General features: G+C 44.3%; 1 protein-coding gene across 1 annotated transcript; it reads right to left on the minus strand.

Moving 5' to 3' along the window:
* Nucleotides 1-557: 557 nt before the first annotated feature.
* On the minus strand, nt 558-12,256 carry LOC140851453 (uncharacterized). Its single transcript, XM_073242994.1, has 8 exons — nt 12,065-12,256; nt 11,737-11,981; nt 11,455-11,658; nt 11,260-11,352; nt 10,998-11,099; nt 10,545-10,904; nt 694-744; nt 558-635 (listed from the first exon to the last, which is right to left on the minus strand). The coding sequence occupies exons 1-8, from the start codon at nt 12,246-12,248 to the stop codon at nt 558-560; spliced, it is 1,317 nt and encodes a 438-aa protein (XP_073099095.1). The 5' UTR covers nt 12,249-12,256.
* Nucleotides 12,257-12,718: the final 462 nt, after the last annotated feature.

Raw genomic sequence — 12,718 nt, forward strand, 5'->3', positions numbered from 1 at the left:
TGGTGCTGGACTTTGTCCTCTTTTTTTTATAAAAAAAGTCTAATTCTAATCTGGAGATTGTCTTTGTGCAGATCCTATCAACTTTCTCACCTCCGAAGCCACTAGCAAGATGTGCAAGACATTAGAAACTGTACCTCTCCAATACTTATGAAACTATCCAGATAATGCAAAATGTTTCAAGTTCGATAAGAAATGACAACAATCTATACTCCCTTCATGTAAATCTTATGCGCCAATCTTTGATTTTTATGAAACATAGATAAACTCTGTGCCAAATTGTTGACTCGCAATTACTGGACTAATTCTAGCTAGCTGCAATCAACTAATTATGTCGAATCTTTTGCTTAGCAGAGCTGGCCTAACTTTAATAAACCTTAGACCTGATCATAATTGCTGATGAAAATTATAAGTATATATTGCTGAGGACCCCTCTATAAGAAAAGAAATAAAATAATAGTTTTTCTCTTCTATCATTTTGATATGTTGAGATTGGTGCAAAGAAGACAAGGCTCAACTGCATATCAGTCTAGTACCCAGTCCCACTTTTGGACACCTCTTTAGCCACCCAAATATTGCACCGTTCCCAATAGCAACTTGCACATGCCTCCATTTTTGGCAACATCACCATGGCCATACTGTTACGGACACCAAAAAAAATCCAAAAACATAGTCTACAGCTGATCTGTAAGCTACAAGGGTGGGTGTTTCATCCACAAACTCTGATCTCATTTGGCCAACTTGATGCTGCCAAGTACAAACAAATTAACAAAGATAACATCTTATATGTGTCATCTTGCATCAGAGGCCCAATTATTTACAAAGAAAATTTTATTTCCTTCTCTTCCTACGTCACGAATTGCCAATGCCGCGGCGATCGACCGGCGCATTGCACACGGATGATATACCTTGACTTGCTCGTCTTCTTAGCACTTTTTTGACGTGGACTCTGCCTACATTGTTGACTTCAACCATAAAGAAGTTTTGTCCGATATTACTCGTACGCCGGACCAAAGGGTCACAGCCAATCCAGTGCAACGTTGACGTGTGGGTCCACTACAAATTGAGTCAATGGCAGATGGGACCGATCTGTTAGTGAAACATCAAATCCATGAGGCAGATTTCGGAGTGATGCTGGCTCAACTTCCTACGGAACTTTGCTCCTCCGTGAACCGTGATAGTTGAAATTTTAGGCTCTTGAAAGGTTGATCGATGTGAGAGCTATAGAAGTAATGATGCTAGTAAAACCTCTGCCGGTGTCTTTCTACTACTTCTATTATCCATGGACAGGAATAAGTTGCTTGCAGGGATGGTGCTTGACACACCAACGCAAGTGTTCAGATGACCCTGATGTTCTACTTACTTCAGTGAGCAATATTGATGGTTTATTTTTATTTTCTTTGTTTTAGTTTTTTTAATTTTTTTTGGTTGGAAACTTCAAAATACAAAGGCTGAGATACGTGACGAAGAAGAATGCTCTTTTTCTTTTGTTTGGTTGGAGAAGGCACACATGAAAAAGATGGGTCGAGAGGGAACGGATTCTTTGCGGTACTTAAAAAGTATCATAGGATTGTACATATTTCGAAGATGTTCATCAAAAGATTACAGATGCATGTTAAAATACTAAGAAAATAAAAATGAATAAACTTTAGAAATATTGAATAGTTTAGAGAAACATCATAAAATCATCTATCTTTTGATGGACGTCTCAAAACATACACAACATCTTATGGTACTTTTGAGTATCGTAAAAGATCCTATTCCGAATTTGAGGCTTTGAAAATGGTATGCATAAAACTAGACTTTTAAATATTACTGTTATAAATGGTATACCTTTGAGTATAGTTTTAACAAAATGATAACCATGCATAATTTGCTGCTTCTAATTTAGATTGTTGTAAAAAATATAATGGCACTTATCGAAAAGATTAATTAGTAGTCAGCATAACAAATAATACAATACAATATTTATTTTAAATTAATGTGAAAATTTGAATATGAATATATTATACAAGGATAGTGAAAATGTTAATTAATAGTTTTTATAATTTAAATTTTCTAAGCCGTATCTACTGATACTGGCCTTGGAAAATGTAGTAACTCAGAGGATAACGCTAGATGGACCTAATCATGGAGCCGTTGCAATGCCTTGCAACCTTTGACATTTCAAAAACACGCATGTAGACTTTGGCCCCATTTCCATATACATCAATCTAACTCTAGCCACCATAGTGACAGCTTCAAGTGGCCACTCCTTTATTTATTCATTCATTCATCCACCCATCCATCCATGTATTGTTGGACCTAGTGCAAAGAGGCATTATTTTGAAACGGGATAGGTTAGCAAGAGATAAGGAAACGTCGAACCTCATGATGCAGTTATATTGGACAGAGTAGTTACAAACTTTATTTTCTTTAGGAAGAAGGGATTTTCCATATAACAATTGCATTTTTAGAAATTGATCAAGATTACCTTTCCAATTCCTATTATTTTAGGATACAAAATATAGTATATAACATAACAATATGACGATAATATTAAATTTATATAATGCATAATATACTTTGTAATTTATATTATACTAGAATAATATATTGCAAAATTATAAGTGATATTCTGTTATATATTGATAGTATAGTTATATTGTAATATTATATTATATTATTACCGTTACCATATCATAATATATTATAATATGATATATGATATTATATTATATGATAATAAAAAAAATGTTTCAGTGCATGAGATTCTCACTACTATGGGGTTGATCTATCTAAAGAGTCAAATATATGCAGCTTGAATCTATCTGCTATGGATTGTTGTTTCTGTGTTTCGAAAATATAAATATCTTGATAATGGATCAATCTTACTATGGTTTGACAGGGATTGCCGGGTCTAATTTTTTTTTTTTCTCCTCCTGAACGTGTTTGACGTTTATTGAGGTATAAACGGGGATAAACTCCCTTTGTCGTGGCTCCAAACAGGGACAAATTCTAATGCTAATCCCTCTCAAACTATCCTAGGCGGCAGCTCAAACACGTTCTTTGAGACTTACAAATATTACTTCCTCCTTACGACTCCATGATCATGGCCATCACCCAAGTATGAAAAGGTTTCAGAATTCAGAGGCAATGTGAGGTGGTGGTGGCAAATTCCCCAACTCCTCGTACAAGGGTGGAGACAAAAAATGCTTGACATTGAGCGTTCTCCACTCTTCCACGTGTCGACCATGCCAATGATTAACATCTATCCTCAAAACCATCATTGTAAGCAACAAAAAAAGCTGTTCAAACCTCAGGGAAAAAGAAAAGAAAAGAAAAAAAAGGAGATGTTCTTATGCCATTCCTTTCTTTACTTGGCTTTCCTCAGTCTTTGGGACAGAAAAGAGAGGAGAACCTCCTAGTCCATTTATTTGTGTAGATGCGTATAGCAATGATTTGTATCTAATGATGCAAGCTAGAGAAGAAATTCTGATGCTATTCCCTTCTTCTTTTAGAAATTAGAACGTTGGGTTTATTCTATTACCCACTGAGTTTTATCCTCCTTTATTTAAGCATCAATTAAATGACTAATAGCCAATAAATAAATCTGAAATGTATTGAGAACCTTTCTATTAAAATGTTGTTTTCACCTTGACCATCCAATTCTAATCATGAATTCACTTTGCTTTTCTTTGTCAAACAGGCAAATTATGTTTGCTTTTGACACGAGATGTCAAACCTGAGGGCAAAAATTAAAGATATAGTTTATTGGATTGCATTTTTAAATACAATGATACTTCTGTTGTTGGTAAAGAAACTGATCAAAATGAAATTGAATGGTTAATGGAGAAAGCACCTAAACATAATTAAACTAAGGCAAATATCAAAAAATGCACCCCACAAAACAATGATAAGAAATGGAGATCTGGTTTCAGTTAACCCCGAGAAGCTCCTACATTCATAGAAGTCAAGATGGCATGTCCCAAGCTAGAATGGCGTCTATGAAATGAACATCAAATCAGGTAGGCCATTTATACTACAAACGCTGAGCCACAATGTTCGTTACTATGTTCTTTATATTTTTCAAAAGCTGTTGGGGGATACCCACCGACCGACCGACTATCGGAGGGCCCGACCGGCTGGCGGCCCGACCGACCGACTATCGGAGGCCCGACCGGCTGGCGGCCCGACCGACCGACCGACTATCGGAGGACCCGACCGGCTGGCAGCCCGACCGACTAACCAACGGTCCGACGGACGACTCTGACTGGCCGATAGTAAGTCGGACGACAGGCCGACGGACGCCATCAGCGGCTAACTGCGGCCATTCCACGATCCATTCCCGACCGACTAAACCCAGAGGCCCGGTAGCCGACCCACATGAAGCTCGCCGACCGTCGGAGGAGTCCGACGCCACTCTGCTGGCCACCGACCTTGGGTCGGCCGACTCCACCAACCACCGTACGGCCGCCAGACGTTGTCAGCTCTGACACGGACATGCGGCACAGTTACCTAGGGGCATTGTCCCGCCGAGAGCCGGATCAACCCTGGTGATTAGACGGCTGCACGCGACATGACGTTTTCACGGCGGCTCTGACAGCCTACAGTGAGTTGACAGTTCCTCACTTGTCCGCGCCATTAATGATGGCGCCATACCGCGCTCCACTATATATACCGGGGAAGGCAACAGTGCAAGGGATCGATCCGCCTGTCTCTCCCACATACGCAGGCTCGCTCCCCTCTCTTCCTCTCCCTCTCTCCTTCTCAGAGCTCTCTGTCTGCATTTCACTGTTGCCCAGTCACCTCTCTGACTTGACCGTCGGAGGGTCCCCGCCGGAGCCGCCTCCGGTCAGTGCGGACTTCCTTTTGCAGGTGCACGCTTCCCGGCGATCGGGCGACGAGGCGATTGGCCGCAACAGATTGGCGCGCCAGGTAGGGGACAGCATGACAAAGACAAGAGCTCAACGATCGAGAGTCACTGGGTCGGCAAGGCGCTCTTCCCACCGGGAAGAGGCCTCTCCACCACCACCGGCGGCGGAGCCTAGCTCTCCGCACCCTGCAGTGACCACGGAGGCCCAGATTGCGGCCATCGTACGGCAGATGACCGTACTGACCGACGCAGTCAAAAGCCTCCAGCAACAACCGGCGGCCCGACCTATGCCTTCCAGGAGCAGCCGCCGACGGCCGCGCCGACCCCTGTCGCCTCCATGCGAGCGCTCTCAACAGCGCTCCCACGGAGAGGAGGAGGGGCGACCACGGCGCGACGACCGACGGTCTCAGCGGCCCTCTCCTTCCCCGTTGGAACGGGCGAGGAAGGAAAAGCGGCCGCGCACACCGTCGGCCTCTCTTTCAGAATCCTTCGGAGGCTCCACTCCTGGGGTCTCCCAGCATCGACAAGCGGACGACTACGAGCGACGGTTCGAGGAGATCGACCGCCGGCTCGCCCAACTGCAGATGGACGGCCAGAAGTCTTCGAACGACGTCGACTTCCAGACCGCCCAGCCTCTCTCTCGACTGGTCCTCGATGAGCCGATTCCCAGTCGGTTCAAAATGCCGAACGTGGAGCCATACGACGGCTCCACCGACCCAGTCGACCACCTCGAGAGCTATAAAGCTCTCATGACGATTCAAGGGGCAACCGACGCTCTTTTTTGCATCGGCTTCCCCGCTACACTTCGCAAGGCTGCCAGGGCTTGGTACTCCGATCTTCGATCGGGCAGTATCCATTCCTTCGCGCAGCTCGAGCACTCGTTCGTGGCCCATTTCAGCACCAGCCGAAAGCCGCCGCGAACGTCGGATAGCCTTTTCTCCCTCAAGCAGGGGGAAAACGAGACGCTCTGACACTTCGTGGCGCGATTCAACGCGGCCACGCTCGAGGTCCGGGACCTCAACGAAGACATGGCGGTTTCAGCCATGAAGCGGGGCCTGAGGTCGTCCCGATTTACTTATTCTCTGGACAAGACCCTCCCCCGAACATACGCCGAGCTACTGGAGCGCGCATACAAGTATATGCGCGCGGATGAAGGAGCGTCCGACCGACGCTTGGTCGAGCCCAGGGGTCCGAGGGAGAAGCGAAGAAAAGGTCGGGAGCCCGCTGAACCAAGCAGGCCCCCGGCCGATAGTCGGCTTTCTCCACCCCGACAGATCCAAAAATCACCCCGCCGACAGACTCCGAGGTCGGTGCGTCCCAGGTATGACTCCTACACTCCTCTCTCCGCTCCCCGTGCGCAGATCTTGATGGAGATCGAAGGGGAAGAATACCTGCGACGGCCTCCGCCTCTGAAGGCAAAGGGCCTCGACCATCGGAAGTACTGTCGGTTCCATCGGAGCCACGGCCACGACACCGAGCGATGCATCCAGTTGAAGGATGAGATCGAAAATCTCATCCGCCGGGGGTATCTCGGCAAATTTCGAAAGGGTCCGCCGACCCGACCGACTGCCGATCGACGCCCCCAGCCGACTGAAGAGGCGCCGACTAACCAGCCGACGGCTGGAGTCATCAACATGATCTCCAAGCGACTGGGATCGGGGACGTCTACAGGGGGGAGCCGACGAAAAAGCCGCGCCCGGACGACGTGATTACCTTCTCAGAAGACGACGTTCGGGGCATCCAGACTCCCCACGACGACGCTGTTGTTGTGTCGGCGACAATAGCCAATTACGATGTAAAACGAATTTTTGTTGATAATGGAAGTTCGACAAATGTTTTGTTTTACTCGACCTTCTCCCGAATGCGACTACCGACTGATCGACTTAGTGGGGTCTCCACGCCCTTGATCGGCTTTGCCGGAGACACCGTCACGACAGAAGGAGAAATCACCCTGCCCGTGACGGTCGGTACCGAACCACGGCAAAGCACAGTCTCCCTCATTTTTGCGGTCGTCCAAGTTCCTTCGGCCTACAATGCCATACTCGGGCGACCCGGACTGAACGCCCTCAGGGCGATCGTCTCGACGTACCATCTCCTTGTTCGATTCCCGACCAAAAATGGAGTCGGGGAGATGCGCGGAGATCAACAGCTCGCCCGACGATGCTTCCAAATCTCCGCCCAAAGCGACGAGACAAAGGATCCCCTGACAATCGACAAGCTGGATCAACGGGAGGAGGAAGAGCGGGGTTCGCCGGTCGAGCAGCTCGAGGCGATCCCGGTAGGAGAAAATCCCGACAGAAAAGTTTGGGTCGGGTCTCAATTGCCCGACACCGAACGACACCGACTGACGGAGTTGCTGACGGCCAATGCCGACATATTCGCATGGTCGGCAGCAGATATGTCGGGCATCCCTCCAGAAACAATTACTCACCGACTCAACATCGACCCGACAATGAAGCCGGTGAGGCAGAAGAAAAGGTCCTTCGCCCCAGAAAGGCAGAAGGCCATTGACGAAGAAGTGGACAAGCTGCTCGAAGCAGGCTTCATTCGGAAATCCACGTATCCCGATTGGCTCGCCAATGTCGTCATGGTCAAGAAAGCCAACGAGAAATGGAGGATCTGCATCGACTATACCGACCTCAACCGAGCATGCCCGAAGGATAGCTTTCCACTCCCGAAGATCGACCAGCTGGTGGATGCGACGTCCGGATTTCGGCTGCTCAGCTTCATGGACGCCTTCGCCGGGTACAATCAGATCCGGATGGCGCCTGAAGACAAGGAGCACACCGCGTTCGTGACCCCCAAGGGCCTCTACTGTTATCGGGTGATGCCCTTTGGATTGAAGAATGCCGGCGCCACCTACCAGCGACTCGTCAATAAGGTCTTCAAAGACCAGATCGGGCGCAACATGGAGGTATACGTGGACACATGCTGGTAAAGAGCACGCAGATCCCGGACCATGTTCAGGATCTCGAGGAGACCTTCCGCACCCTTCGACGACACCGAATGAAGCTCAACCCGACCAAATGCGCCTTCGGGGTGACCTCGGGGAAGTTCCTCGGATTCCTCGTTTCTCAGAGAGGGATCGAGGCCAACCCTGAGAAGATAAAGGCGATCCTCGACATGCGTCATCCGAACACCAAGAAGGAGGTCCAACAACTGAACGGAAGAATCGTCGCTCTTAGCCGATTCATTTCCCGATCAGCTGAAAGGTGCCTCCCGTTCTTCAAGACCCTGCGCCAGGCGAACGGTTTCTCTTGGTCGGATGAATGCGAACAGGCCTTTGAAGACCTGAAAAGGTACCTGGCTTCCCCGCCGCTGCTCGTAAAGCCGCAGGTCGGGGAGACCTTGTATCTCTACTTGGCCACATCTTCTGAGGCGATCAGTTCGGTGCTCGTTCGGGAAAACGAGTGCCGAACCCATCAGCCCATCTACTACACCAGCAAAGTGCTCCACGGCGCCGAAGCCAGATACTCAGAGACGGAAAAGATGGTTTTCGCCCTGACCGTCTCCGCGCAGCGGCTCCGACCATACTTCCAGGCCCACTCCATCGTGGTACTCACCAACCAGCCCCTGAGGGCCGTACTTCCAGGCTATCCGACGTTCGCGGCGGCTTTCGGCTGGTGCTGAAATGGGCCACGAACGAGTGCTCGAGCTGCGCGAAGGAATGGATACTGCCCGATCGAAGACCGGAGTACCAAGCCCTGGCAGCCTTGCGAAGTGTAGCGGGGAAGCCGATGCAAAAAAGAGCGTCGGTTGCCCCTTGAATCGTCATGAGAGCTTTATAGCTCTCGAGGTGGTCGACTGGGTCGGTGGAGCCGTCGTATGGCTCCACGTTCGGCATTTTGAACCGACTGGGAATCGGCTCATCGAGGACCAGTCGAGAGAGAGGCTGGGCGGTCTGGAAGTCGACGTCGTTCGAAGACTTCTGGCCGTCCATCGGCTCATTTTGAGATTAGAATTTATAGATATGACTATAAAAGGATCATTTTGAGATTTGATTTTAGATACCTCATCTGGGCCTCTCTCTTTTTCTCTTTCTTTTGATTTTTTCTCTTCATTTTTTTTGTAATTATTTTGTTGGGTTTTGAAAAGATCTCCATCAACTTTCTTCATGGTCGTGCTTACAGGTAAAGAATCCTGATTGTATCTTGGGATGGTTTTTTTGATTTTTTTTATATGAGAGATGGGAACACACCAAGATAGTACCTTGCATGCTTTCGAGTTTGATCACTTTTATTTCTTAATATATATTTTGTAGGTCATTTATAATTTTTTTTACAACAAAATTTTGTTAATTTTTTTTTATTTTTTAAATCACATTAATAATTCATTAAGCCATATTCCAACAGCTTAATTTATTTTTCTAACAAAAAAAATGTACACCTCCGAATACGCTAGTTGTTTATTCATCCTGGCTAATGTATGCTTTAAATTCTTTATACAGCTGGTTTTCTTGATTGAGAACATAATGTTTGGTATTTTGAGAGAATAAAAAAATTCCTTCACATCTGCAACCAATAGAAATAAACAGCATAGTATAGAATTTTTACAATTTGATGCATTACGCTAGGTAATTCCACATATTAAGATGATTATATAACTCACAAAAGATTTGCTCTACTTAAATTGAAGTCAAGGGCCAATTTAGTGGCTTAATGTGGACCTTTATCTTAGGAAGTCAAGGGTCAATTCAGATTTCAGCGACTTAATGTGGATCTTTATCTTCGGACTAAATAAAACTCTATAAATAACCAACCACTACAGGAAAAATGGCCATTAACGACGCTATTAATGGTCATTAATGATGCTTTAAAGCGTCGCTATTCGGCTTTACGACGCTTCGAAAAGCGTCGGCAAAGCGTCGACTATGCAAGAGTGGGGACGAATATCGCCGACGCTTTGTAAAAGCGTCGTTATTTTTTAACGACGCTTTAAAGCGTCGTAAATATTTACATTAACGACGCTTTAAAGCGTCGTTAAATTTGTCTTAACGATGCTTTAAAGCGTCGTTAATGTAAATCTTTACGACGCTTTAAAGCGTCGCAAAAGACAAATTTAACGACGCTTATAAGCGTGTTAATGTAAAAATTTACGACGCTTTAAAGCGTCGCAAAAGACAAATTTAACGACGCTTATAAGCATCGTTAAAGGTTTTAAGAGGAAAAAAAAATACAAATATTATTTAAAAAAATAATAATACAATACATTCCTGTACGAAATCATATCACACCTGTACAATACAATAAACATGTACAATCACCACATTCACATTCACACCTGTACAATCACCATCATTCACATCACCTGTACAATACAATAAACATGTACAATCACCACATTCACATTCACACCTGTACAATCACCATCATTCACATCAAAAGCAAGCTGAAATAGAAAATTTAATCAAACCAAAAGACAATATTTTATATAAATAAAAATAAAATACTAATCGTCCATTACAATCAAGAGTAATATAAATAAATATAAAAATACAACAAAAATAAAATAACATCAATCTGCAGGCGGATGGTCGTCGTTGTCTCCACGTGACGTGCCGCTATCTCGATGGGTGCCTGACATGCCAGGAGCCTACAAAAAATATATCAAAAGCATGATTTGCATATCTATAAATAAAATATATAAATCATTAAATTAATACAAAAATATATATTTAATATTATGTGTTTACCTGAGATGAACCATACATCTCTAATAAAGATGTAAGGCGATCAATCTGTCCCCTCATGGCCTGCATCTCGGCACGGCTCTGTCGCATCTCCTCCATCTCAGCGGCACGACTCTGTCTAATCTCCTGTATCTCCGCCTCGAGTCTGCGAACGCGTGAATCCTGAGCATCTGTTGCAGCATGCTGCGTATATCTACTAACCTCAGATAACTGAGTGGGGGTGACTCCTACTCCATAACCCCTCACTCGGCCGTAGCGCTCTGGTCCCATCAACTCTGTGAATACCTCGGCCTCGATACGGCTCTGCTGCGTAGATGCTGCGGACTCGTCGTCACGCTCCGCAATGAGAGATGTAGCCCTCTCCTGTATTTTTTTTGAAAACAAGAGTTATACATTAATAGCTAACAAAATTAAATTTAAATCATTGCAAAAAATATAATATTAACAATGCCGTACATATAAATCTCTCGACTCATCTCGAACAAAAGTACCATCCTGATGAGTATGAGTCATCCGGTAAAACTCCACTTGTCCGGGTTCCCTCCCATGCTCATCCTCCTACACAAATAATTTCAATTTTAAGCAAACAGTTATGATAATTTAAAAAAATATATGAGTATCATGATACAGACATGGTCCACGATACATAATGATATTAGTTATATAAATATTTGAACATAAAAATTAAAAATTAATTATGAAAGTTTAAGGAACATACAAACTCCTGTCGGAGTCGTGCATAACTCTTCGACCCCGATGTATGAGGAACAGACTGAGCTGCTCGTGCAGCTCTACCAATAGCAGAATAAGTCTGTAAAATAAAGTAAAGAACTTGTTATATATACAATATATAATAAAAATCAATATTTTTATAAAATATTTAAGAAAAAAAGATAATAAACAGATAATATACCTGTGCCCTCTCGGAGAACCAGTAATGAACCAACTCCATCCACTGATGAGGGGGTACATCAGGAGGACAATTCCTAGCAACCTCCTCCTCTGTCATATCCTGTCTCATATAGTCCTTCTTCAATTGTGCTTTATATTCTTTCCATTTGCGGTTGAGAGACTTCATTACAAAATCATGAGTGGATGGAGGGAGAACAAACTTGCTCTATAAAAAAAAAAGTTAAATAAATAAATTATATAAATGATTAACAATTAATATACAGTATGAACATCAATTCATTACCTCTATAACTCGGAGGAGCTCAACTTTGTACGTTGGAAGCATGTCATTCCATTTTGCATAGCCCAACGGACATAGCTGAGGCCTCCGAGCAACAGTCCCCAAAAATGAAGTCAATAAGCAGGCAGCTTTCTTAATTGGCTGACCTAGCTGATTGCACTCCACAACAATCCTCTCGCCCTCATGCATCTGCCACACATCTCGTACTACTGTGGGTCCGCGTCTGGGGCGTACTCTCCCGGATCCGTCTGCAAAAAATATATAAAAGTAACTATATCATAAATATACATAAAATGAAATAAAAAAAAATTACATGAAAGACAATATATACCCTGCACGTATATCTCATCATCTGGCTGATGAACAGGAGGATCGTGCTGTGCTGATGATGAAGGACAGGGCTCAGAATGCTGTGCAGCTGAACTGACCTCAGGCTGCTGTGCTGAAGAAGACGTACCGGCCTCTGTCTGTGAAAACTGGAACTGCACACCAGCATATCGTCCCCTGCGACGCATGATGTCACCTAGCATTTATATAAATAAAAGGTAGAATCAGTTAATATATGGAGTAAAATAACACAATAATTAATGCAAAATATATACATCATAAATAATTATTACCAGTAACAATCAAGCAGTAGTGTTTTCTTCGAATTCTGTTCTAACCAACGTCGTCGTAGCATTTAAATCATCAGCTGGCACAAAATTGTAGGGCATACATTGTGTATAAGTGTCATCGTCATCATCCTCCACTTGGTTTCCCATATCATATAAGTCTCTAGGTTTTGTTTTGATGACAGTAAACCAATCTTTATCTTTTGCGTCTTGTACATAAAATACTTGACGAGCTTGAGATGAAAAAATGAATGGGTCATCCTTCAATAACACACCAGTGTGTATCAACCTTGAAAAATTTACAAGTGTAAATCCATTTGCATCTTGTTTCAAACCCCTTGGTGAGTTTATGTCTATCCAATCACATCTAA

This window comes from Elaeis guineensis, chromosome 9 (genome assembly GCF_000442705.2).
Source record: "Elaeis guineensis isolate ETL-2024a chromosome 9, EG11, whole genome shotgun sequence".
In the NCBI taxonomy this organism is placed as follows: domain Eukaryota; kingdom Viridiplantae; phylum Streptophyta; class Magnoliopsida; order Arecales; family Arecaceae; genus Elaeis; species Elaeis guineensis.

Bases quoted from the DNA above. Each gene is read 5' to 3' on its own strand.
- LOC140851453 (XM_073242994.1), bottom strand. From the start codon at position 12,248: ATGCGTCGCAGGGGACGATATGCTGGTGTGCAGTTCCAGTTTTCACAG. The intron at 11,982-12,064 runs GTATATATTGTC...TATTTTTTGCAG, and splicing joins TGATGAGATATACGTGCAGG to ACGGATCCGGGAGAGTACGC. The intron at 11,100-11,259 runs GTATGTTCCTTA...TTATTTGTGTAG, and splicing joins CACGACTCCGACAGGAGTTT to GAGGATGAGCATGGGAGGGA.